Here is a 27,635-nt window from a genome sequence, read left to right as displayed (position 1 = left end):
AACCGTGAAGATGACATCCATTCTGGAAATATTAATAGCAGTTGTAGGAACAGCTCTCACATTGCCATTCTCTCAGAGCAGATACTGTTTTATTAATGCTTCTAAAAAATGATGACCTATATTGCACAAGCAGTTGGGAGTAGCCCTGATTTTTAACATGCAAGTGACAATTACTTAAAAAGTAAAGATTATTGAGAAGCCACCTTTAAAATACATTTTCTCTCTCTTGTAATGCTCATTTCCTGCATATACTGCACGAAGCAAGCTCTTTTAAAGGTCTAGGCACAAGTACCTTGATCAAACAGCTAAGTACCAAGAAAGGCACTAATTAAACTGTGTTTAAGTTACAGGATCTTATAGGATGGTAAAAAAAAAAAAAAAAAAAATCCTTCACGCACCATTTTAATCTCTGTGTACCAAGTCAGATCACTGGGTCCATCTAACTCAGTATCCCCTACACTGACTGGCAGCAGCATTCCAGGGTTTCAGGAAGGAGGTCCTTCCAAGCCCTAAAAGGAGATACCAGGGGCTCAGCCTGCCTACAAAGTTATGGTGAGCTGCTGAGAGCAACGGCCTTTAAAACATTTTATTTTAAGAAGGATTAGTACTTTATTAGAAAGCAATGTTTTCGTCCGTATATTTTTCTTTCGATCATAACGCACTCCAAGGATTCTTAAATTTCTGTCTTTCTCAAAACCAACGCCCCAGCAAAAGAAAATGTTCACACTACTCACGTTATTAGACGGCACAATCTCACACGGCACAGTCAGAGAATTTAGCTTGCTGACTGACTCATGAAGGTGCATTAGTTTCAGTTTGTTTGCACAGAACTGTAACAGCCCTTCATCGATACACTCCATCTCTGCCGGGGGGGGGGGAACACACACACGTATTAGTCTTAATGAATGTGCAATGGAGCTGTAAGATCGCTCTGCAGCTTCATTAAACTCCCCGTTAAGCAATATTTCCAGAGCGCAGCTGCTTGCATGAGAATTCTGTTTTATCAGGTTAAAGTCTGGGTGAGTTTTGCCTACAGGCAAAGGAAGTGTCAGCTTCTCTTTGAAAGCAGAATCTTGAGCAGGACGCTTATCAACAACATGAAAATCAAAAGTCTCAACACACAAAGAACGTCTCTTCACAGCAGGCAGGCAGAAAATGAATTCCCTACACTGGCTAACAGTTCATCACACACATTTTGACATTTGTCACACGTCGCTTACATATAGGGCGCAAACAATTTAGTTTTGAAGTCACCCAGGTTGGTTTTTTTTACTTCTGGAAGGTTTCAATATCTACACTGTGACCTCTGCTTACTGAAGCAGCTCAAGACTTCATTAACAAGAAGAATGGGGTTGTCTCAATATGCAACTGAAGCAAACGAGACGGGCCATAACATTTGATTTTACACTGATCAGAGTGCAGGTAGTTGGGGTGTGGGGGAAAATATGCTTATGTCACATACAAAGGATCAGAAAAATGCTGCAATAGCAAATCTGCTTCTCGTAAGTTCAGAGTTACACTGTGTAATAATTAATTGGCCTCATATTAAAAAGCTACCCTAAAGATTTCCCTGTTCAGAGACTCACCTTGCAACTAAGGGATCACCCACCAAATAATCAGTTTATAAGTTAACTGTCCGCATGCAGGCTCTGAGAATGCCAAATGTAAGGAAGGATCTCTGTTGAGGTTGAGATTCCCTATCCTTGCAGAAAGAGAGCAGGGGGGTGAGACAAACCCTACCCCACAGCACTGTAGACAAGGGGTGTACATGTGTGCTTCCCTTAAACTTCCTGGAATCTCTTAAAGCAGAAGCATGCGCCCTCACCCCTTTGGGAAAGAAAGCGATCACAGGGTTCAACTTAGGGGGACCAAAAAAGGGACAGGATCCCTTCGTCACCAAAGCAGTAGCGGGGGAACTGAGCTCAGGGAACAGCCCAATTCTCTTTCTCCAACAACTGCATCAGGAATGAAGTTCAACCAAAAGTGACTGTAGGAATGGCAGGGGTTAGATTCTGCAAATTAGGGGCGAGTTCTCTCCAAGCATGCAATTCTCCCTGTAACTGATCAGCCGTGGGGAGAAGACAAAATCTAAAAATCAGACCTCCCTCAGGGTCCCACTTGCTTCTTTCACATGAAATTCAGTCACCATTTTGATCACAGCCAAAAAGATATTTCGCCAAACTGCTTTGAGGTTTTTTTCTTACAGTCCAGCAGTATATAAATTTCATGAAATATATAAATAGAACAAATGATGACTGTGAAAGTTTCAAGAGTCGAAGTATTCTGTCTCCATTTTTACTGTCTCTATGGGCATTTGGTTCGATCCAGTAGGACTCTACTTATGTTTTTACATGGTTACAGAAGACATTTTCACTCACCCTGACTTTTTAAGGTATCCATTAACGTTTGCGCTATGCTTGTCAAAGAAGACAGTGGCAATCGCTCGTTTGCAAGAATGCTTTCCAGTGCCTGTCAGTAAAATAAACCACACACGAGTCAAATTTGCTCCATCATTTCATGCTGTTAAAACAAAAGCCATGCAGGTGCTTCCTATAAGCAGCCATCAGCACAATTCCAAATAATCTCTCTTGGGCTGGAATGCTTTGCTGGGCCTATGGTGCATGTGCTGAGGGACAAGGGCTGTCAAGGTGGGGTGGAAATGCCTACGAAATTAATCCTGCATTTATAGTCTGATCTCCCAAACCAGTTCTGTAAATCTAATTTGTAAGTTACCTAAAGCAACATTGTTCAAAGTGTCAGGGTGGACTACTTAGAGAAACAAAGGCAGTTGCCAGAAACCAGCAAGCACAACCAACACTACCCCACAATATGAATGCACTGATTGGCCCAGGAAAGAGAGAGAGGGAGGCAGCCACCACCAAGCAGGGGGCTATAATCTCTGCATGTTGGTGGAAAATGCAGCAACCCTTCACTCTTACAGTTCGCCTCCCCATTTAAAGAACTAAAATGTCTGCACATAGAAACAAGAGTTGTTAGGCATGCATAAAACAATAACAAACCGCTTGCCTAATTTGGATCAAAAGGCAATAATGAATGCAAAATGAAGCCCTTCCTAGCTCATTACCTGTTTTTTAGTAGCGGGATATTTAATATCAAGAATTAATCCCTTCACTTCAGCCTCAACCACGTCTGGAAAGAAAGAAAATAAAAAGAATAAAAAATAAATGCACATTACAAAAGAGGTTTAAGAAAACTAAAGGGTGCCCACTTTAGCTATTGGGGGCTCCTGCAGTCAAGAGAGCAACAAGTGAGAAGGCGCAGAATGCCTGCATCATACCACTTAGGGGCAGTGCACTACAGCCAGCCATTTCCAACCAGAATGATCTGGCTCTGTTGCAGTGACACAGCACATCAGGGAGAATTCAGCATCTTTGGACAGGAGCCAATGCAAGACAAACTTCACTCTAATTATCAAATTAAAGCCTAAAAGTAGAGTACAGTCTAAAAGTAAAACTGCCTATCATGTCACCCTCTTGTTTCAGTTGTGGGATGTTTGTTTTCCTGCCTTGCAGCCCTGGGGGCTTCTCAACTATTGTCACAAGTACCTCAAAGTCTAGCACTGCAAAGTGGAGCAAATGGGAGACTCTTTAGGCAGAGCTTCATTAATAGCTGCTGGGTATGATACTAGGATGTTTCAAACAGCAGAAGGAACTACACAAATCACAGCTATGCAATAGTGCCTTTAGCAGAATGCTGAGACATGTGGGAAATGCATTTGCCTCCATGCAATCCAACCCAAATTCCTTACCCCCCCAAAAAAAATTCTAATTAAACTTATGACATGTTTTCCACCCTTCCTGCTTATCTCTGTTACATCCTCCCCCAAACACATCCCTTGACCCCTTTCTGCCCCACTACAGTGGCGGTCTGTACTAAGATTTGCAAGTTAAGGAGAATCATATGGCTTTTAAAAACACACACGCACAACAAACCCCCACCATTTTTCAACTGCTGAAGCTAATGGCAAAATTAAGTCAACAGACTGTTCACTTTTCCAGCAGCAGTGCATCTGCAGAGCCAACTGTGGCATCATTTGCACCAGGCATCAAGCAGCTAGGCCCTAGATTTTTAAACCTGTCACTGGGAATTCAATTTGTCTCTGCTGTTGCACAACTTGTTTACTTACAACAAAAAGCAGCATCTCTCAGGTCATAAATGAATAGCAGAGAGGACTAAGTTGAAAGGAAAGCTAGAGATGTGAAGCAAAGGAAATGGGTGTCAAGCCTGCATCCTGGGATGTGAACAGTCCCTGGGGCTTTCAAGGGTGGAGTGGAAGAGATGTATCTCTCTCTGCTCCTTGCCAGATCTATACATTCTGCACAGGCTGGCAGCCTGAACTATTTGCTCTGTTTTGTTTTGTTTTTTAGGGGATGTCAGCGTGTATTATGCTCATGGTGCGACCTCTACTTGGGGTTTAACCTGACAGCTCAAATTCACTTGGTTAAAAATAACATGGAAAAGCACTGAAACAAAGTTGATAGTGTACAAGGTGAAAGGCACTTCCACTAGAAATGCCAAGTCTCTAGTTAAGCCTTTATGCCGCTTTATATGTGGAAAGACCATATATGCAAGGGGTAAATTAAATACAACATAGTCCCACTCCAAAATAATGCATTGCTTTACGCAAGATGCAGCTTAAGTTAAGCGACTTCCGCAGAATGTGAAGTGCAATGCTGTTGTGCTAGGAAGTTATAATATATTTTAATCTGCCCCATGACTGAATCACATTTAATCATTATATATTTAATGTAACACGACATTAAACTAAGTGTAGTTTAACGTAATATTACCCCCATGAGTACAAAAAATGCATGGCTACTGGCTACTGGCAGCATGAAGAGTTGATACTCTTTTTTCTTACATAATTCATGGTCTCTCTTTAGGAATCTAAATTCACTGTATACATTTTTAGGGAAGGTAATTTAACAACTAAATTAGAGTTCTTTATGAACTGCCCCCAAATCGTGAGAGAAGAGAGAGGCATCTCTTAAGACAATTCAACTATTCTACAAGTGATCATAGGCTTCCCAAATTTATTATCCAAGCAAATTAGCCAAGTATTTCTCCATGACAATTTAAGTGCTCATTTCCTTAGACCATGGAAGCTCTGCACAGAGGTTAGATGATCAGAAGTAGCAATAAGTCAGAATCAAATTAAGAATGGGTGTCACACCTTTCCAAACTACATCTTCATAAACCACGTTTATGAACTCAACAGCAGTTATGCAATATTGCCAATTCCCATCAATTTCAAAACACTGTTCATGGGAGGGGGGAAATCCAAAGGGATTGGGAGACTACTAAAAAATGTTTGAATTTCATCTTGTTTGGACCAACTGCATGGAGAGTTTGCACTTTGGCAGCTTCTACACGGGTGGCACAATATTTCAATCAGATATTATACAGGTGTTGTAGTGCAGAATATTAGTGATACTAACGAATTTTGTACACAACAACTAATTGCTTAAATGTAACAGAAAGCCTATCCCTCTGTGATGTAGGTGAACCTCAAAAGGTACCTAAGTAAGTTAAGGAGAGCCTGCTGGATCAGGCCAGTGGCCCATCTAGCCCAGAATCCTGTTCTCACAGTGGCCAACTAGATACCTTGTGAAACCCTCATGCACGACCCAAGCAAAACAACCTTCTCCCCTCCTGCAGCTTCTGGCGACTGGTATTCAGAAGCATACAGTACTGCCTCTTATCATGTTACATCATACTATGACCCCATAAAAAAAGAACCTACCCAGATTTAATGTTTTAGCTTTCAGCAAGGCAGTCAACTTCTTCACTAGATGCATATCCTTTGCTCGCTCACTCTTCTTATCGCTAGAAGGTATTTGTAAGGGTAAACACATGAACTTGTTTGAATATCAACAGTACATACCAATTAATGTAAGAGATGGTAGCACACAGCCTCCAAACAACTAATGAAGAAGTAAAGGTCCATAATATTAAAGCAATTGGGACGGGAGGGGATAAAAGGTTCTGTTTTTCAACCGTAGCAAGGCAGACGCCTCTGCGAGTTCACAAGGGGTGGAAGTCGTACAGTTTCCTCTCATGTCTGTCCTCAGCATGACTTGGAGGTCTGACGCCTCTCAGGATCAACACACTGGTCACTGATGGTAAACATTCAAAGAACTACGTGAACACTTCCAACAGGGGAGTGTTCAGCCTCCATCGTTACAAAGTCATGTATTAAATATTTACCAAGCACACACACCACCACCGGGGGCGGAAATTGTGTCGCTTTCCACAGGTGATGTCAAATACACTAACTGACAGCTGCATTCCAAAAACTATTGAGAGCAGCAGTGGCTGCACTAGCTGGGGGTGGTAGAACTGAATTTTTCCACAATGAACTATCACCGTTAGAGCAATGCAAAAATGCAATATCTCTGCAAGAGCAGCACTGTTTCAAGAAAAGTTGTCTGGGTTCCCCAAAACAAGTGAAAAATAACTGTGTGTTGGTAGCATACACAAACACAGAGGTCTGGTTCATACACAAGGCTAAGCCAAATATTAGTTTAGTGCAGACCCATGGGTTCTGGGTTCAAAGCTTACCATTTGTCTGAAGGAGACAACCCTTGAGTTTGGACAATATGCTTAGCTAAAGCATAGCATAGCCTAGCTCATGGCAGTGCAGCAGCAGGACCAGAGAAGGAGCAAAGTGGCTGCATTCTCCTCTTCAGGAGCCTGCACACTTTTTGCATTCATGCTAAGCCAAGGTGACATGCAAACTGAGCCACAGTCGCCTAGAAAGATGCCTACTATTTCTCTGAAACAGAAGCAGAGCATGCTGGGTTATCCAATAGCACAACAGTGTTAGTGATTTACCATGAATGCACAGTTCACTCCTATTTCACATCTCACACAAGTGGGAGCAACAAACCACAATTCTTTTGCTGAGGGTTGCATCTGAACTGGGGATCATTCCCCCCGCCCCAAGCAAGCCAAGGTTTGTTTTTGGCTGACTAATTATGGTTTGCTTGAGCAAAGCAAACCATAATCCCTGGTTCATTCATAGCACTACACCTAGGAACATGCTTTACTGCTCCCACTTGCTAGAAGGAAGGAGAAAAGTAGGAACAATCTGTGCATTCATGGTAAGCCGTGGACTATGGCTTGCTGCAACATGTGAACACAATCAGCGTGAAGCTCATCAAGACTTACCTCAGAGCTAAATGAAAAGGGACATGAACAGTTTTTACTGTTCCTGACATTGGATCAACAAGACAGATCTGGTAAGTCTGAGGCTGCCAACCCTGACTTGTTACATTGTTCAGGCCCATTATTTTATAACCAGGATACAGCAACCTAAACAGGCGTTTGACAAATACAGAAAAAAGCAGAACCATCAACATACACTTTTTGCATAGGGGAGAAGTAATATCTGGAAGGTTTAAGTACAATAAGTTGGAAAACACACACGTACACAAGCACACACCACATTGTGAACACTCAAATTTTGTGGCAGATAGAGGTGGATATACCAATATTCTGCTTCCTATTAACAGCAATTTCTATGGAGTTCAAGAAAACAACATAATGATCATTCTTCAGCAGCATTCACACACATGTATTCAAGGCAAATACAAATCAATTAAGAGAAAGAACTAAGGCACTTTCTTGAGCCATCTGAGCATGCTCAATCCTGCTTCCTGCTTGTGGAAGGCTTTGGGAAAAAGCTGGTGATGAAAAACATTTGGGATATGGGTTACAGGTGTGTAGACTTCCACTTGTACAATGGGACTTCTCCTTCCTCTTCCCTCCCCAGCAGTGTCCCCCCTCCTCAAATCTGCTCTGGGAAGTTTCTCAATCCTTTGGAACAGTTTTGGAAGGGCTTGGGGTGGGGGAGAGGGGAAGTCCTGTTGCATGAACAGAAGTAAATTTCATTTCATGACAGACACAATTGAATGACACCCATTATCATAAGTGCTTTCATTTCTTACCTGCAGTGTTTTCCTACATTGAAGGCTCCAACCCGTGGACCTTGTTGTGTGCTCCACACTTCCAAAATGCCTCTCCTGGGAGCATAAATCACAAGGAACTGAGCAACTCTGCTTGGCCCCTGAGGCGTGCCAAAAGGAGAAAAATCCATCTTTTCAGCTTCTCTTTCGTGTAGGTCTTCCACAATCTGAATCCATCCAATCTGTGCATCACGGTAGCCTGCAAGCAAAAGTGAAGGAAGTCATTATTAAATAGGTTGCACACACAGTTTCTCCCTGTTGACACTTGAAACTGCAACACTGCACTCAGTTGGATCTGCTAAGCTAAACTTCGTATGATAAAACACCAGCCTTGCCAACAACTTTGGTGCATGTGATGCTTGATTCACTCTAAAAATTCTTCCTCCTGTTATCCCTATCTCATTGGCACCCTTTTATGACAGCTGCCACCTGTCCCTCTTTCTGCTCCTATCCCTAGTGCTGCTGCTTTCCCTATTTCCAGCCAATAGTAGTTGCTATTGTGCATGCATGTTAAGACAGGCATTCACACATCTATGTAATAATGCATGTGAGTATCTTCAGGGAAGCTCTGATTGGAAGATGTATGTCAAGGAGTTCACACTCGAGACTTTTAAGAGGTACACAGAGAAGCAATGCAAAAGCTACTTTATCGTCCCAAAAGATATGTCAGTATGTTGTACCTTTCCACATACGAACAGCAAGCCCTCTTGCAACATCCAAAAGAAGAACCCTTCCAAAATCATCAGTTACAGCTGCCAAAGAGTTACAAGGAGACAGACATATCCTTTCTCCATGGCGACGAGAATCTGGAATTCCAAACCTAAAACCAAATAAAACAAAGCATGTAAAACAATCACAAAATATGGCACCCTTGATACAACAGCATATTCAAAGCCAGTAAATAATGGTCCAGGTGACACGTCGTGGTATGCTGATGAACGCGCTGAATCGCTCCCATTTCACACCACTTTCCCTGAGTTGAGAACAAACCTTGGTTTACTGTGACAAGAAAATTAGAACTTGTGGTCCGTTTCTCCCAAACAAATCACTAGTAAGCCAGGAAGAGAAACAAACTAATAGTGTATGCCATGGTTAGATTAAGTCATTGTTTGCTGCTCCCAGCTCAAGAAAGGGTGGAGCAAACAGGAGTGATTCAGCAGCGTTGTACTATTACACTGCTCATTCAGAGAAAGCCATGGTTTATGGCTTATCATGACATGTGAATGCAGTTATCCCCATGCCTTGCCTTAATTTCTTAATATTAGATAACAGTAAACCAAATCAATTCAACAAAATACAATGAATACTTTGATTTTTGGAAGATCCTCTCAAGGTACAGCAACTTCAGGAATACAGTCTTACAGGCATCCAGAGGGGCAAGCCATGTTAGCTTATTGTAGCAAAATTGTCACAGTCTTAATAGCTTATTTTAAAATTTGTTTAAGTATAGGATTGCCCAGTCCAGCAAACTGCAGTGAACACTTGCTGGGCAAACCAGGATCAAAACTGAGCGGCAAGCACCAAGTTTGCAGGTTCAGACAAAATGTTTGCTCTTACCAGAATCACAATGAGGGAAGTGAACCACCTGAAAGGAGCAGAGTGAGGAAGTCCTCCCCACTCATGCACATAATGCTCCACTATGCTTTGGCATGATTTCTGAACCACCCCTGCATGCTTGTGTGACTTCAACCAGGGCACGAGCCTGCCAGAAGTCCTGCACACTCTCATAGAGGCCAGTACCAAGTATGAACTAGGCAACAGTCAGCCTATGGCAAGGTGGGAGGGATGGACATGTTAGGCAGTTGTGGCAGGAGAAAAGGAGAGGCAGCCTTCCCAACCTGGTACACTCAAGACGTTTTGAACTGCAACCCTGGAAATTGGCCATGCCAGCTGCGGCTGATAGGAATTGAATTTCAAAGCACCTGGAAAGCCCTAGTTTGGAGAAGAGTGCATTAAAGTGTACTGGGATTGGAAGTTTGGGCCTTGCATGAATTTTGCACATACATGGACAACAGTTATGCATTTTCTCTTTTTTTTAAAAAAAACCTCAGTTCTATAAACACTTGCCTTACAGCTAAAGGAGTTGCAGGCTCAACCTTGGGTTTCTGCTTCTGCGCAGGCTCTTCTTCCTGCTTATGTTTCCACCCAAGCCAACCACTTGAAATCAGGGGGAAAATAAATATAAAAATTATCTCAATTTAGAGAAAACACATGCCAAAGACACAATTTTCAATCTATTGTTCACTGTAGTGTTGTTTTGACTTTCATTACCTGGCAGCATTAAATAATGCAGATGTCAGCTTACTCGCAACTGCTAAAGCAACATGAGACAACAGCGGCTGTGAACTACCCTAGAGGAAAGGTAAGACATATTTTATATAAGAGTCCATTACTCCTTAGAAACTTTCCTTTTCAGGACATCATATTTACAGACAGAAAACTGATCTTAATGAAGACATATCACCTTGAAATGTCTACTATAAGTTATTATTGGTGGGAGGGGGATTAAATATGAAAAATGCACCCAAAACAGATGTAACTTCTCCATGGGCCTGTCTAAAAAAAACGTTTTAAGCAGCCTAGCAAAGGCGCCTGCATGGTGTCAACAGGCAGGGAGTTCCAAAGTGAAAGAGCTGCCAGATGAAAAGACTGATTTCTTACAACTGCGGATCAAGTATTTAGTGGCACCTGTTAACAGTGCCGGTTGCACAGATCAAAGCAGTCAAGTGGACATACATGGGGCACGGTGATCCTGCAAGTAAACTGGTCCCAAGCTGTTAAGTACATTAGCATACAGTATGCCAACAGCAGCACCTTGAACTTGGCCCTGCAGGAAATTAGGAACCATTGCACATCTCTGAGCAGAGGTGCAGTATGCTGACAGAGTTGTGTCACTCCTTGCCAGCAGCCATGCTGCAGCATTCTGCACTAACTGCAGCTTCCAGATAAAATAGAAGGGAATCTCCATATAAGAGTGCACTGCAGGAATCAAACCTTGACGTCCCCAATGTCTGAACTACATACAGGTCCCTGTATCTGCACGCTCACTATCCAAAAATTCACTTATCCGCACTCAAAGAATTATGCCCAACCTCACTATACTCCGCAAAGTCACTTATCCAAGCATCTGGCTTCCTTACTTCCTCGTGGGATTTTTTTTGTGCTGGTCAGTGGCAACAATTTCCAGGCAGAGCTCATGGAGAGGGGAACAGGGGAGCCAGAACAGACAAATCAGGGAGAAGGAGAGGTTGAACAAATCAGTTTTTTACTTTGTCTCTCTTTTGCTGATTGGCTGCAGCCATTTCAGGGAGGAAAAATATAGAGAGATGCAGGAAAGAGAGCAGGCATTAGAAGTGCTCCCATAGAAAATAATGGAAATCACAGGCTCGCTATGAAAATGCTCGCCTAATGAATTATTTCCTTGGATCTTCAGAAAGTGGGACCTGTGTTTATTGTGACCAAGCTCTCCCAGTTCAGAACAGCCAAAAGTAGTTGTACCTGTCACAGCTGGCAAAAGGTGCTTCTAGGCACTGAGGCCATTTTCTGGCCATTTTCTTGGAAAGCAGAACCACTCACTCAGAGCATCACTGCAGTTGGTAGCTACAAACTGTAACACTAAACCATGGTTTGATTATACACACAGTGAGGAAGGAACATCTGGCTCATACCCTTCCCATTTTTGCTCCCCCATAGCTGGCAGGATCTTTGCAGCATCCAGCTCTGCTTATTAACAAGCCAGTATGGCTTGAAGTTGGCTTGCTTCGAAATTGACCATTGTTTGTTATAAACCACAGTTTGGTGGTTGGAGGAAGCAAGGAATGCAACTGGAGCACTGGTCCGGCTGGTCACAACATCTCCCTCACGCAGATGGTGGCCCTATCTCCATTTGAAGCACACAGGCTGAAGACTGAGAAGGTTCTGGTAGGGATTTCAGGGCTCTTCCCCTTCAACCTCTCATCAGGTGCAGAGACAAGGCATTTCAGCTCAAGTTTTAAAGCATTCTGATTTCCAGTTTTGCTCCCCACATGCGTCTTTCCCCCCAACCGACCCCCCCCCCCAAGAATATCAGCAAAGGCAGACAATGAAAATATGCACAGCAGGGAACAGGAATGTCCCATCTCCCAGGCAGCACACTGCACTTCACAATGACTGATTCATAATACACTTACCTCAAGCGCATAAAAGAAACCCGTGAAAGGATTTGACCCTACAGTGATGTACTGAGACATAGCAGGAGGGTTATTCTTTATGGCTGCATTAAATCCACCAATATTGGAGGCAGTCTTCATTTGGTCAAAAGGCGAAAGAGTCATGATACCTATTTTGTTGTGTTTTTTTTTTTAAAAAAGAAAACCAATTTTAGAAATACATGTCTCCAAATTTCTAAAAGCCCTACATGAACTTGGGCCCAAATATTATCATACGTTTAGAAAAACAAGTCTGTCGTTTCCTGAAAGCTCCAAGAAGATTTAACAACAGACGCTCTATTAAAAATATGCGGGCCTGAGGCATTTTGAGTGCTCCATACTGAGGCAAAGGTTTTATTGGCAATAAACTTAATACGGCGCACAAAAAGAAATCTAACGATCTTGAATATTTTCATTATTCATGAATATTTCATGAGCTCTGGGACTGCAGGAATAACCCTTCATGGTTGAGTGTGAAGACTTGTCAGTTACCTTACCCTTTAATACCCAAGTGTAGACAGGGAGAATACAATGACAGTGGCTGCCTCCCGAGATGGGGTTGGGGCCAGGAAGAAAGTAGCAGCTGCGTCCTTCTGCTGACGCTGAGATCCAAAAACTTGAGCTACTGATATAGTTAACTAAACTAAAAAACTGAAGACAACCAGAAATGATACTGTCCTATTTGTGTAATGTATGAACTAAGAAACCAAAGAGAAGCGCAAATAATATAGACCCATTTATTTCACATAATTTATGCACTGCTTGATAGTGTAAAAAAAGGACCCTCTAAGCAGTTTACCAAAAAATAAATAAATTCAAACTCAGTTTTCTAAGCATCCAGGTAGGCTTGTCTGAACAAGAATTTTTTCAGTAGGTGATGGAAAAGGGTACAGTGAAGGCAGCTGCCTGGCGTCAATAGGCAGGGAGTTCCACAGTGTAGTTGCTGCCACACCAGAAGATTTAAGTTCTTACAAATGCAGACTGTGTATTACGTGGCACTGGTTTTCATGTAGTATATTAACTATGAAACCAAAGAGAACTAGAAAAAATGGTAAGGGTTACCAAAGCAGCTTACATGAGGTGTTTTTAAATCCTCTACAGTGTTCCTATATACATGCTTTTTATTATTAATTGTATAAGCTGCAGCATCCATTCAGTGACAGGTCTATTCATTTAATAGAGTGAGCCAATGTAATACTTACCAACACTAACATGATCAACTATAGTATCCACATCCTGCAGACCCCATTTCTTATAGGCCAAAGGTGGTGGCTGAACGTTCTCATTGCCTGACGCTGCAGCTGTCCATTTTTTATCAGACAGAGAGAAAGAGAGAGAGAGCAGAAAACTATTGGCTAGAATAAAGTTATGGTACATTGACCAGCACAAAGTAATGATAAATGTATGCGCTGCTGAACTGAACTGACAGTTTAAAAGGCTCAGTCACATTTAATTATTCCTTTATTTAATGTAAAGCAAAACTTAATGTAGAAATTGTATTGTGCATCATATTGCCAAGTCTAGGTTTAATTGAAAGACTGATATCAAAACTGCAATTTTATATGCACTTACATGAGTGTAAGTCATGCTTATTTCAGGTTAGATATGCATGGGATTGTGTCATAAGTTATTACTTACAGCCAGTACAGTACAGGACATTTGGAAGTTAGGGATCTATATTCAATTCGCTAATCAACCAGTAAACTAGGTAGCATTTAGCCACAGTTTTTTTGCAAGAACATATACCAAGTCCTTGGATTGGGGGAAGGGGGCTAAATAAAATTAGAGTGATTAAAGCTTCTTCCTTTTTACACAATACAACATTCAAAAGGCAAGCAGTTCACTTTGGCACATGAGGTAAAAGTAAATGTACCAAACCTATACCAAGTTCTCAATGAAACAAGAATATGTGTTGCCAGCAATAACAGGCTCCCATCTGATACAAACTATACCAGTCATTACAGATCCAAAATTCAGAGAGTACTCAAAGTTACAAGTAGCCAGCAGGACAATAAAATTATGAAGGTATCTAACCTTTTACTAAAGTGGGACTCCTCTGGAGCCTGGGTGCTGTCAGATTTCCAGAAAGGAAAACTTTCCAAATTATTTTGGAAATAAATATATTTCCAAAATGCAATGGGTGATATCCAGTATTAGTCATATGCAGAACAGAGCCACGGAAATAAATTGAGTTCATTGATTTCAGTTGTCTACTCTGAGGATGGCTAATGCTGGATATCGCCCAATGCTTTGTAACATCCCTGTATGTATTGCCAAATAATAAAAAGTTTAATACACTTTTGCCACTGGAAGGCACGCCAGAATGGGTCAAATTCTCCCACATGCCTGGACCTACCTCTTGCTACTTGGTTTCGACAAGCACGGAGGGACTGAAATAGGCTGAAACCATCAATTGTCACAACTGCTGCAGGATACAGGATGCTCAGTTCCTCGTTCTGAAGAAAAAGAAGATCATTGCCTTGTTGTAGCAAAATGAATTAGTGTGCTATCCTGTTTGGCTTATTTCACTTTTAAACAAGCACCAGTGTTCATTCAAACTACAGCACCAGGATCTGAACCCAGCGGTGGAGCAGAAAAGAAGTGCGGAAAAGAAGACTTAACTGCTGCAGGCTCATTGCTCAGCACTTTATAAAGACAAATGGGGAAGTCTAGGTTGTCACTTAGGGATGCGGGTGGCGCTGTGGGTTAAACAACAGAGCCTAGGACTTGCCGATCAGAAGGTTGGCGGTTCGAATCCCCGCGATGGGGTGAGCTCCCGTTGTTCGGTCCCAGCTCCTGCCAACCTAGCAGTTTGAAAGCACGTCAACGTGCAAGTAGATAAATAGGTATCGCTCCGGCGGGAAGGTAAACGGCGTTTCCGTGTGCTGCTCTGGTTTGCCAGAAGCGGTTTAGTCATGCTGGCCACATGACTCGGAAGCTGTACGCCGGCTCCTTCAGCCAATAAAGTGAGATGAGTGCCGCAACCCCAGAGTCGGCCATGACTGGACCTAATGGTCAGGGGTCCCTTTACCTTTACCTAGGTTGTCACTTAGTGCAGTTTGGCACAGCTCCACGTCACCAGCCTTGAAACCTCTACAACAAGTGTAACAGTGTAAGATCAACATCTGCAGGAAAAACTAATAACCTAGCATTTGTAACTAGATTCAAAACATGATCTCAAACCCTGGGTTGAAAGCACATCATGGTTAGCCTAAACTAGGGGTGGTTAACTTTTTTGAGAGCTCCAGTGGCTGCACAAAAAAGTGGGTGTAAATGTTTTATTTTTAAAAAATGGCATGTGGTGGGCACAAGATCCTTTTGACATCCTGGTGTTACGGAAAACCAAAGGAACAGTTTTTGTTTATAATGATAAATTTTTGAGGACATACGTGGTTCAAGGGCTGCAGTTTCGTCAACCCTGTCCTAAACTATGATTAATAGTGCAAAATGCAGTGATGAGCCATGACGAGGCAAAGTAGGGAGGGCAAATCTACACAATAAGAAAGGGGCAGCAGCAAGGACCCACTCAAGCCAGCAAGCCCAATTCAAATCCTTTAACCGGTTAGGGATTGTTACCTACATAGCCCCAATAAATTTAATTCCCGCAACTCATTAAAAAAAAAAGCTTCAGCTCTGAAAGATTAAGAGTTGAAAACCGTATCATGCTCTGTAATGATTTCACTTTCTTATATATCTGCCATCATACCTGCTCTGTAACTCCAGGGTGTCGTGGAATCTCGTAAGTTCGGCATTTAAGCTGCATGACAGGATCTTCGTTCAAAAGCTGTGCCAGCAGAAGTACTCCATTCTAAAAAGTGAGAACAACGAAGCTGAAAGAGTATTCACTCTATTACTGGTGAGATGGGGCTACAAGTCACAAAACCTCAAAGGTCACATCACACATTACATGTTTTTCCAGCACTACAGTCGTACCTCTGTTTACGTATCCCTCCACTTGTGTAAACTTCGGGATACGTAAGCGGCAAACCCAGAAACATATTTCCAGGTTTTTGCCACGCGCGCATGCGCAGAAGCAGTCCCTCTGGTTGCAGAAACCTCAGGATCTGACCAGAGCTCCAGAACAGATCCCGTCCACAACCGGAGGTACCACTGTATAGGAATTTTAATCTAGTTTTGAAGCATGGTGCCAGTTATGTTGGAGGTTTGTCATAAATACACTTGAATAAGCAAGCGGCTAAGTAACGGCTGTCTTCTTGGGGCATTCATATAAAAAATATCATACGCGCCGTACTTCAGCATCGTTAATTCTACACAAGAAAACCATGGTACATGAAACAGCCCTCAGCAGGCAGGCAAATCATGGTGACAAGTGACAAACCTCTGTGTAGAAGCGAACGTAGCCAGAGGTGAAGCCCACAACAATACAGGTCCAGTCAGGTCGTCCTGTTGAGCTCCTGTCTCAAAGAAAATGAAAGGCATTCTGTCAAGTCTTACTCTGAATTGATGAAATGACCATGGGTGTCTCTAAAGGCAGCACCAGGCTTTGTAAAGGAGGTCTAGCTCTGTGTGTGTTTTTAAAGGCATTTTCTTACCTCTTTTGACTTGCCAGTGGGATGCACAATACACTGCTCACACATTCACTAGAGGAAAAACACAGCAGTATTAAGCACTCTGCCACGAAGAGAACTGTCAGCATTAATAACATTACAAAACAGAGTGGGATTCATCTAACAAACCCTGTCAACAGAAGCCCTGAGCAACAGAGCTTCCTCCCCATACGTCCGCTGCAGTTGGTCAACAGAGCAGAGGGAATGTTCAATACAGGCCCTCTTCCACACAAACCAGTATACACCACATAACTGCACACCTAGGAAAGATGGATTTATGACACAAGCCATTTGTTTGCATATTCTGTGCTCATGTTTTCCTCCAGCTATGCAGTCTAGATTCGTTTAGGCTTTTTCCTGCCCGTGCCTAACAAGGCCATGGACATTTCATGTTAATTAGCCCAGAATAAGAGAACGTGAACCACTGCACATCATCACGGGAATGCCACATGTCTAAATCCAGCATCTCTGTAGCACCACCACTACCCCCCTCCTTTTCCTACCTCTACTTCACAACACCACTCAGTGTCTAACTGGAATAGAGAGCTTCACAGATTCATCTAGAGAAGCTACACCTAAAACCGTGAAGAGGAGACGAAGCCTACAGTCTAAGAACCCCCCAAAATATTGCAAGCAATTAAATCAAACAGGAAAATTTTAAATTCAAAAGAATGTTTTAATCACTTATCAATTAACTGATTAAGGTCTGCTGTTCTAATTAATGGTAATTTAATAGCATCCTTGTGCCTGTCTAAAAAACAAAGGTGCTGCCCTTTAAAGCTTTTGGCAGTTTATGATGCATAGCAATTTTAATAGCCGTTTTCTTCTTCTAGGTATCTTATTTGCTATACGGAATCATTGTGCTCAACCAGTAGCTCTCTTCCTCCACATACTTTCCCATTCTCATACATGAATAGAAGGAATTTTCTCCACTGGAGAGAATGAGAACAAGACGTGTGTGGATGCTTCTTGGAGAGGGCTGGATCTCAGTGGTAGAGTCCCCTTCCTGCCTTGCATGCACAGTCCTGGGTTCAACCCTGGGTAGGGCTGGGGAAGAATCCTGTCTGAAACCCTGGAGAGTTGCTGCCAGGTAGCGCAGGCCAGCCTTCCCCAACCTGGTGCCCTCCAGGTGTTTTGAGTAACTCCCAACTGGCCAGCTTCAGCAATGAGCAGGCATGATGAGAGTTCTAGTTCAAATCACCTGAAGGGCACCAGGCTGGGGGGACTGGCTTAGACATAATGAACTACATGGACCAATGATCTGACTCAACACAAGGGAGACTTGTATGTGCATTCCTTTGGATCACGTCTTACATATAAGTTTTGACAGAGCAGTAAAAAAAATAATCAGTGGCGTTCTCATTCACAACATAGTCTAGATCCCATGCCTACCCTTCTTCAACATTCAAAGAGCCACTCCAGCCAACAGCAAACTGCATTTCTTCTTTCCCTTTTTCACTGTGCTTCCATTTTGCTGGGAAGCAGAGGAGAGAAAAGTGGATAAAGTGTTATACTTTAAGGTAACACAGTTAAATTAAAAGGTGATGTTTTTCTTGTGTATCACCCATAAAAATAAAGTTTTCAGCTTCCAGGCATTTAACTATTTTTCTTTTATTCTGCACTACAAAGATTTTGCCTTGTAAAATCTATTTCCCTGGACTTCCTTCCATAATAATTCTATATGCACTTACTTGGGAACAGCAATAACACTCTAATACTTATTTTAATACATAAGCCAAAATGGGAAGATACATTCTTTAGCAACCACCTGATTCTTATTGCATCTAAAGTCAGATCATAGCTTTGTTGGAAACTACACTGGTACCTCGGTTTAAGAACAGCCCTGTTTATGAACTATTCGGTTTACGAACTCCACAAAACCGGAAGTAGTGTCTCGGTTTGTGAACTTTACCTTGGTCTAAGAACGGAATCCGAACGGTGGAAGGGCACCAGCAGCAGGAGGCCTCATTAGGGAAAGCACGTTTTGGTTTAAGAATGGTTTCAGCTTAAGAACGGACTTCCGGAACAGATTAAGTTCATAAACCAAGGTACCACTGTATAGCAAACGAAAGAGGTTGTTCCATTCATACAAGGAACTCAAAACCAGGGGTGACTTTCATTGGAAGAAGGGGTGGGAGGCTAATTCTCCCTGTGCCCTACATGCCACCTCCCCCACCAATCCAGATAGTTCCCTCAATCCTCCTTTTTTGGTGGCACAGGAACCTACAAGGAGACGCAAGAATAAGATAAAATTGCCTCTTCTCCTTCATGCAATCAAAGTATCCCTTGAGTGAAGTTCCACTTAAAATTCAGGTTTATCAAACTGTATCAATAAAAGGTGGGGAAGAATGTGAAGAATAAGTATTCCTAATATGTGCTTTTGCAGAAGCAATGTTATTTGCTGCAATTGTCCTGTAGCCACCCCCTTAGTGACAGGACCACAGCAATTGTAGAACAGTATCTTGCTCCTATAGCTTTCTTGTTGAATAAGGAAAATCTGGTGACTACCATCCATTGTGCTTAGTCAAGCCCATGGTTCTGCTTTATTATCTGCTGCACTTTGTAATGAAAAACAAGTTTCCTTTCTACCTCCTCCCTCCCAAACCCATTTTCCTTTAGTGCCATGTCTTTTAGATTGGAAGCCTGGGGACAGGGGTTGCCATATTACTGATCTTTGCAAGCTGCTGCAGGAGCCTTTTTTAGCTGAAGAGTGGGGTAAATACACTTTAAATAAACAAACAGAACTCCAGCGGAAATGGGAACAAATTAAAAGTCTGTGATATACTTACGCACAAAAAACACAGCTTTCTGCTCACGAGCTATTGCCATGAGATCATTTGTTGGCGACAAGGATAAGACACAGTCCTGAAGCCAGGAATTTGCCTGAGTCTTAGAAGTTGATTCTTCCTCCTCCTCCTGTGTACAGTGATTTTTAAAGCTATTAATTTTCTGGGCAACATATATACTGTTTTAAAGAAACATATATGTCCACACTCACACAAAAGAGAGCAGCATTTAGGGAAAATGTAAATAAGCCTATTTCCATGTAATTGCAAATTTCGTAGGACGGCGAGAGAACTTGATTTTTCTGCTGTGCAATGGCTCTCAAAGCAAAAGCTATTTTCATTTTGATGATTGTAGTTAAATTTCTTAGCAACTTTAAGGTGTCGTTTGTGCAAAGACATGTTACAAATATTTGAATAAAATAAGGTAGGATGTACTCATAACAGGAAGAAACACTGTATGATCATCAACCTGTAAGGTGGATGGGTGAACTGAACCTTAAAAGTTTAATTACTGAAAACAGTTAACAGAATTACTCAATGGATTATTCATATTATTCCAAGAAACAAAGAGTACACAGCTACAGAAGGCATAATTAGTAATGAAATCAAACAGAGAGGCTTACAGGTCCTTGTGTTTCTTGTTCATCCCATGCTCCCCAACCATCTTCTTCCCAGTTTGCTGGTTTACCTAATATTGAAAAATTCTAGCTTAGTTTCAAAATCATAACCATGGTCCATATATCGCTTTTAGATGCCTAGAAAAGCATTTGATTAACTATTAATTTTAAATATAGAAATAATCATAAGGGGGTTTATAAAGCAATACCCATAACAGCCTTTGAAGGAAAAAGACTGCATGCAAAGCCACCTCTGCAGACAACTCAGAGGCAGAAGGTGCAGAGTCTAAATACCTGACCAGGGAGAGAAGTCTGAGCCAGCAATCACTGGGCACACAGACCTGCACAACTTGCCTCACATCAAATCAAATGTAGCTTGACTAGTATTTGTCAATCAACTGTTTTGTAGAAACAGGCAGGCAACAAAAACAGGATATCAATCAAACCACTTCTATATCGAACATGTCTGGTGAGATGCCTTCAACTTGCTCGTTCCCAGGTTTGGCAAGTCCGCTCCAGAATCCATGCTGCCTTCCATATAAGCTCTGCTATAAGCACTATATGTCACAACCTATTTCCTCTTTCTATAAGCATGATCATCTTACAGAAGCAGTGTAAGATCTTTGGTCTAGCATAGCTCACTAAAACAGGTCCTGTATTTTGATACACCTGTCTAGGAACAGGAGCACTTTGCTGTGGTCCCTGACATCACCATGAAAATGAAACGACACAGACAAAATAGACGTTCCTTTGTAGTTTCTGTCACATACTGAAGAAGCTGGGTGTTTCACAACTTAAACTGAAAAGCAACTGGCTTTCTCAGTTTCCCTTTTCTCCTCTTTAGGCAATTAACACAGTATGCCAAAAGGGACTATAAAGCCATAGAATCTACTGCTTTTGGCCACCAATTGACTAGGAAATACTAGAACAAAACACTCAGTTTTCAATATTTGCCGAGTTCATTGCATATTTTTCTTTCTGCCAATTTTGTTCAGGATAGCTGCTAGGGCTACAAAGAGCATCAAAATCAAGCCAGCTAGACTACAGCAAAACTACTCTGCCCCATTTCCAAGTATTATGATCAGGTACATAGATTCCACTCAGGGAAAGATGGCATTAGAATACCCAAGCCAAAATGTCTAAGCAGGACTGCTTTTAATTAGAAGTTTATTACTGCCAGCACTGATGTACACCATTTTGGAAGTAACCACTGCTGCTAAAGCCATTACCCACACATAGCTATTTATAAAAACTCCCACGGAAAAGCAATTTATTGAACTGAAAAGGTCTCCACATAGTCTGAAGAAGTGAGTCACTCGACCTTTGTGCATAACAACCAGAATAAATCATTTCCACCTCCGACTCAAATTTAGAAATATTCGAGTTCGTGCAGTTAATAAAGCAAAGCTAGAAATCCCTATGGCAGACATATTTCACTTTGTCATAGGGAGAAACTGAATGAAAAGCACAGAAGGGCATCATAAGGAGCTCATCCTATGCAAAGTTAAGCCAGTAACTGTTAGAAAGCAACTGTGAAATACTCTGTTCTATACATTCTGAAGCTTTCTCAGGCATGTTCACCATTACATCTGGAAAATGAAAATGCTGTTAATTTTGTAATGTTCCTAAAGGGTTTTATATATTGCTGCACCCTGCCCTAATGTTTTGCGAGAGGGAAGTACATAAATACTTGAATGAAGTAATAAATAAATAATCATAGTATTGCTATTAAAAAGAAACAATTGCCAAAAAGCCACAAGTGATCCGGGGGGGGGGGGTATTAGTTTGTTTTGTTCTTGTTTTTATTATGAATTGTGTGTTTTTAACTTACATTTTTATGCTGTGAACCGCCCAGAGACCTTCAGATGAATAAATAAAATAGATCAGTGTTCAAGCCTGCCAAACCCACATTTAACCCAAACATGCACTTGGGAACTCCTTTCTTAGTTTTGACCCTATATCTGTATAGTGGAAGTTCTGTCATTGCGGTATAACCCAGTAGAGCAGGGGTCAGCAAACTATAGCCCGCGGGCCAGATACGGCTCGAGGGGGTCATTAAACTGGCCCCCGGCCCTTGCCGCCCACACGGTCAATTCCCGCGCTGGTTAAGCTCCACGCAGAGACTAACTTCCGGGACGCAGCCGGCAGAAAAGTTTACTGACCCCTGCAGTAGAGGGTAACAACCTACCAGTTCAAGACCAATGTACGAGATGATCTTTATGGGTAAATCCCTTTGGTGCCCTTGTGCTCAGCTCAGGGAAGGTCTTTTAATCCAGTGGATGCTTCCACAGATGGAAGAGGGGAGGACATGTCTGCCAATTCCCCTTTCCTTCCTGCTCCAGCACCAAAGAGTGGCTCCAGAGAGTTGAGGAACCCTCTGAAACAGAGCAGATGTCAAGGGGCCAGGGCCGCCGGGAGAAGGATGAACAAGAACAAACTCTTTCCTCCTCTTATCTTAATAATAATAATAATAATAATAATAATTTATTATTTATACCCCGCCCATCTGGCTGAGTCTCCCCAGCCACTCTGGGCAGCTCCCAATCAAGTGTTAAAAACAATACAGCATTAAATATTAAAAACTTCCCTAAACAGGGATGTCTTCAGATGTCTTTTAAAGATAGGTTAGCTGCTTATTTCCTTCACATCTGAAGGATGCGGGCACCACTACCGAGAAGGCCCTCTGTCTGGTTCACTGTAACCTCACTTCTCACAATGAGGGAACCGCCAGAAGGCCCTCGGCGCTGGATCTCAGTGTCCGGCCTGAACGATGAGGGTGGAAACGCTCCTTCAGGTATACAGGACCGAGGCCGTTTAGGGCTTTAAAGGTCAACACCAATACTTTGAATTGTGCTCGGAAACGTACTGGGAGAAGTGTCTTCTTAACAGAAGTGTCTTCAGAATCAGAAATACTTTCCATAAATGCAAGGCACCAACTGGATTCCACCCTATGATTTTATTTTAAATCAATACACATTCAATAAATCCACCATTAATTAACTCATTGTGGTAGCCAATTGGGTCACCTAAACTCCACCAAAACGATGAGAATAACAACGGAAGTTAAATTTAAACAAGCCCTTATTCTTAAGCACTGCTTTTTAAAAATGCAGTACGTATTTGGAAAAATCCAATTACACAAATTATCCCGGGTATAATCTTAACTGGGGTGATTTTCTGTGGCATCATGACACTAATAGCCTCTTAGCGATACAGCCAAGTTTTTATTAAAATTAGCATGGAGTCTGCTGCACAATGAGAAATATTAAACAGTTAATTTAATAGCTTGGTTGCTTTTATTATGTTGGTGTCTCTTTATTACAGCTCTAAATCTTATGACAGGTCAAACTGAAAATTTTAAGCACATGCTGACATCGTAAGCTATTCCTGACAACTCTCTTCCCCAGTAAAAACCTTCCCCAAACCATTCCAATCTCTGCACATCTGAACTTCCTCTGCCAGTTAAGTCCACCATAACTCCTCACTTGGAAATAGTTACCTACTTGTCCATGGCAAGAAACAATTACCTTTACTTGACCAGGCAAGAAAGTCTTCAAAACACTTCTTGTTCTATTTTCCTTCTAGGCTATAGGTGATTTACACAAATATGCAGGTTTATTGGAGCTTTTCAAATCAAGGCTCATGCTTGTTGCAAATGCAAGAAAATGCAAAAAATTAATCCCTGGGTACAAGACACTACTCAGACAGCATAGTCACATCAAAAAGCAGGAGAATCCTATGCATGGAACTATGGTTGTGTTTAGCATTGAAGATTATCTGTGCTATCCTAAGCATGAAAGTCACACTCCCAGGTGAGATTTGTTTGGGATTGCATTGGCAGTCATATTAGCAATTATCTACAGCTCAAGGTACATAAATTTCATTTTTAATAGTTCAGAATGCATCGGTGGGGGCAGGGTAGTTATTCAATTTATATACCGCCCTAAACCCACAGGTTTCACGGCAGTTCACAGGATAAAATCACAATATAAAAACACTAAATACATAATCAAAATAGAAACAAAACCAACCCAATAACCCCCACAACACATTTTTAAAGGGCATGTATACGCTTCCCTCTGTCAAAGCCCACAAAAGATCAGTAATAACCCTAAATAATATTTTTTAAAATTATTATTATTGATTAGATTTAAACACTACCCTTCATCAAAAGATCTCAGGGAGGTTCACAAGATAAATGCAGAGTTAATAATCTGAAGTAACCACAGATCAGGTTCCAAAGCTCTTCTTATTTATAAGCTCTTTATAACATTTCACAGGCATCATATTTTTTAAATGTACAAAGTTAACGAATTATGAAGGATAATGTAGATTAAGCACAACATTGTCAGGAAATCTTAATTATCCTGTCTTGCCAACACCCCAAAATTTAGGGACATTCTTGCAGAACTCTTCTGGCACAAGGAAGCCACACTTAAAAAGCTAATGAAAACTCTTCCGGGGCTTTGATTTCCTGCATAGCAGGGGGTTGGACTAGATGACCCTCGTGCTCCCTTCCAACTCTACAATTCAATGGTTCTATGATTCTGTGACATACAAATAATATGAAAAATTAATTGTGGTTCTGTTGTTCACAATCATTTCTCTGGGCCAAAGCTGTTCCTCATTATAGAGAAGCATTACTGTATTTCTATTGCACAAGGTACCAAATTCAAAACATACCCTGTAAATTACATCTATGGCTCACTTTAATAAGACAAATAGTTTATGCAACGCAGTTAATGGAACACAAGAAAATACTGTGACGCCTGTTGTCTTATTCCAAAAAGGTGTGACAGGTGAGAATATAATTTTCTGGCTACATTTCTAACACAGATGGCATACTGTTTAGTGAAAACTTTTCCATGCTGTGTAGACTCAGGAGATGCTATGTAAGGTCATTTTTGCTCAGGAGCTACCTTAAAGAATGGCACTTCCAGGTCTCCTCTGAAAGCCACAAGAAATAAGGACAGAGTGGGTCTGCTGAGTTCTCAGTATCGGGGGGGTGGGGGTGGACAGCAGCAATGAGAATATATTTTGCCTACTCTGTACGTCCATGAAAATCCTCATGCCTATAGGACAGATATTTTTATTCCATAAAGTACATAGCTGAATCAATTCAATCAGAAGGCTATTACACTGATAGCGCATACAAGTGACAAGAGGAGAAAGGGACTATTTTGAATAGTAAACGCCACTGAGCCCAAACTTCAGTGACAGACTCAGTAATTTTGAGTTTTTGTTGTAAAACAATTTATCTTTTTTACAAGCCATGATGAAAGGCAAAGTGTCTTTCAAGAAAAGTCAATTGCCACAACAAGAGTTAACAAAATGCTTAGTAAATCACTTAAAGGTTCTATTTACAAACAAGCAGTACAATGTATTAATTTTGTTAAACAAACAGAATTACATCAGATCTTTGCTAAAACTTCACCCCTCCTTTTAAGAAAAGAACAATTACCTTATTATGGTATGTTTTTATAAAGGCAACAGACATTTACAGTTAACTTCAGATTGTAAATGGGTGCACATGATTAAATGCTCATCCCACAAAAATCCCCAGCATTCAGAGAAATAATACTGGTATGTCAAAAAGAAGCTAGGAGGAGCACCCTTCCCCCAACATCTAGTTTTCTATGTACAGTAAAGCTACAATCCTAAAACACACATATGCAAGAAACAGCCTCACTGAATTCAGCAGAACTTTCCTCCAAGTAAGCGTGCATGGATTGTACCATTTTGTTTTGTTATTGCAAAAGTAAGATTGTGTCTTGTGAGCCCTCTGAATCGGAAACGGACACATTTTGCTAGATCTTCTGCTGTTTGTACCAATATAACTGCTTTGCTGCACTAATATTCTGCACTTTAAAAAAAACAAAAACAAAAAAAACCTCATGAAAGGGATATTAAAACATAAGGTCCAAGTTAGGTATGTGGAATATAATGCAAGAACACATAACATATCCGTTTAGCATTTGGCCTTCACAGGATAAGCAGACATCATCATCTTTGACAATCACAAATGAAGGCAAGTTACTCCTGGGCTAGTTTATTCACAAAACTTGACTTATGACATTGTTAGCAGAATCCAGCAGGAATCCCCAAATCATCCAGAAGTTACATGGAGAAACCACTCTGCCATAACTTTTACTTTGGTTCAGAGTGATGACCCACCACCACCACACCCAAAAAGTCAATCCAACTAGTGAATCGTCAGTCCACAGCCCATGGACTTCAAGTCAGTAAGACCACAGAGCAAAGGATCCCACCTAGTCCCCTCTGTAGAAATAGAGTACAGGTAACACACACACGTTACTTACAGCGCTCACAGGTGCCACAAGTCAGCCTTGTAAATAAGTTGGTTTTTAAAAAAAGTTACTTGCCTGCAAAGTAATATTACTTGTGTACCAGCGGCTGGCACAAGAAGAGAAATAACTCCTCTCCTACAGCAGCCTGCTGTATTTCTATGCTAGGAACAGTGGAGAGACAAGAGCATGCCATCACTCCTTCCCTGAACTCCTCCACTCGCCTAGGCTAGTGTGTAAAGGCAAGGCTGCCATAAACAGCCCATCTGTCATTCCCTTCTCACGGACACACACAGAGCAGAGAAACATGAAGCTGTGCCAGGATCTGCAAGCAGAAGGCTTTCAATTAGCATCGGAAGGAGCTCTACTTAAAGGGATCTACTTCTAAGTAAACGTCACAGAAGGATCTGGGTCCCTGGGCCTTGCCCACGGGAAGAAAAAAAAACCAAAAAACCAGAGTGGTGAAAGGTGCCTTGGGCATGGGGCGACGACCCCTCGCCCCGCCATCCTCTGCCTTTTGGTGTCCCATCGTCCAATAATGGAAAAGTTGAGCGATGACTGACAGGAGGACAACAGGCAGCTGCAGCACCGGTAGAGCTGCTGAAGTGCATTCTTTCCAGCACCCTCTCGGTCCCCTCACTCACCTCCGCCGCTTTCCTTGGCGCCCCCCGCTACACCACCGCCACCGCCGACGCCCCCCTGGCGAAGGTGCGAACACAGGAAATCCCGCGCCGACTCCAGGTCCTGGAAGCTGCAGAAAGGCACGAGCGCGCAGGCCATGTTGGCGCCGAGCGGGCTCTCTCCCCTCGGCCCGCGACCACCCTTTTCTCTAAAAGCGACAGCCGCCCCCGCCCCCCTGCGCCCGGCCTGAGCTGGCTCGCGAGCTCGGCAGCCAACACAACCCGGAAGCCGTCGGGCGCCTCAGCCTGCAGTTCCGCGCACGCGCACGAGGGAAGGCAAGGAAAGGGAGGAGAGCTGAACCTTGAATGACGGCTCTGGGGTCACGTGGCTCTCAGAGGAGGCGGCGGCGGCGACGGGGCGGAGAATCCCGGCCTCACGTCAGGCGACATTTCGCTAGTCACGTGGGAGAAAGAAGCCGGTGGAGGGCAGGCGGAGTACTTTAATAGAGCGGGTTAGGCGGGAGAGAGGCTCTGGAACTCAGGACCACTCAGCCTCAAAAAAAG

The 27,635-nt window shown here is 42.2% G+C and overlaps 1 protein-coding gene and 1 long non-coding RNA gene across 2 annotated transcripts in view; one reads left to right on the top strand and one right to left on the bottom strand.

The window, feature by feature from the left end:
• Nucleotides 1-27,370, bottom strand: part of RAB3GAP2 (RAB3 GTPase activating non-catalytic protein subunit 2) — a 47,802-nt gene extending 20,432 nt beyond the window's left edge. The window contains exons 1-19 of the mRNA XM_081000098.1: nt 27,096-27,370; nt 20,153-20,217; nt 19,533-19,659; nt 18,136-18,217; nt 16,729-16,776; nt 16,515-16,590; nt 15,882-15,983; nt 14,532-14,631; nt 13,378-13,476; nt 12,158-12,306; nt 10,260-10,339; nt 10,056-10,145; nt 8,669-8,808; nt 7,971-8,187; nt 7,192-7,335; nt 5,765-5,847; nt 3,086-3,150; nt 2,379-2,469; nt 735-862 (exon numbers count right to left, since the gene is read on the bottom strand). Coding sequence (XP_080856224.1) covers nt 735-862; nt 2,379-2,469; nt 3,086-3,150; nt 5,765-5,847; nt 7,192-7,335; nt 7,971-8,187; nt 8,669-8,808; nt 10,056-10,145; nt 10,260-10,339; nt 12,158-12,306; nt 13,378-13,476; nt 14,532-14,631; nt 15,882-15,983; nt 16,515-16,590; nt 16,729-16,776; nt 18,136-18,217; nt 19,533-19,659; nt 20,153-20,217; nt 27,096-27,231 — 2,022 coding nt within the window. The 5' untranslated portion in view covers nt 27,232-27,370. The remainder of the gene's footprint in view (nt 1-734; nt 863-2,378; nt 2,470-3,085; nt 3,151-5,764; nt 5,848-7,191; nt 7,336-7,970; nt 8,188-8,668; nt 8,809-10,055; nt 10,146-10,259; nt 10,340-12,157; nt 12,307-13,377; nt 13,477-14,531; nt 14,632-15,881; nt 15,984-16,514; nt 16,591-16,728; nt 16,777-18,135; nt 18,218-19,532; nt 19,660-20,152; nt 20,218-27,095) is intronic.
• On the top strand, nt 5,854-6,966 carry LOC308474247. Its single transcript, XR_013984614.1, has 2 exons — nt 5,854-6,008; nt 6,045-6,966. It is a non-coding gene; the product is annotated as an uncharacterized lncRNA (long non-coding RNA).
• Nucleotides 27,371-27,635: the final 265 nt, after the last annotated feature.

This window comes from Podarcis pityusensis, assembly GCF_964106645.2.
Source record: "Podarcis pityusensis genome assembly, chromosome: 3".
NCBI lineage: Eukaryota > Metazoa > Chordata > Lepidosauria > Squamata > Lacertidae > Podarcis > Podarcis pityusensis.
The sequence above is the reverse complement of the archived record's forward strand: the minus strand, read 5'-3'. Positions and strand labels throughout refer to the sequence as shown.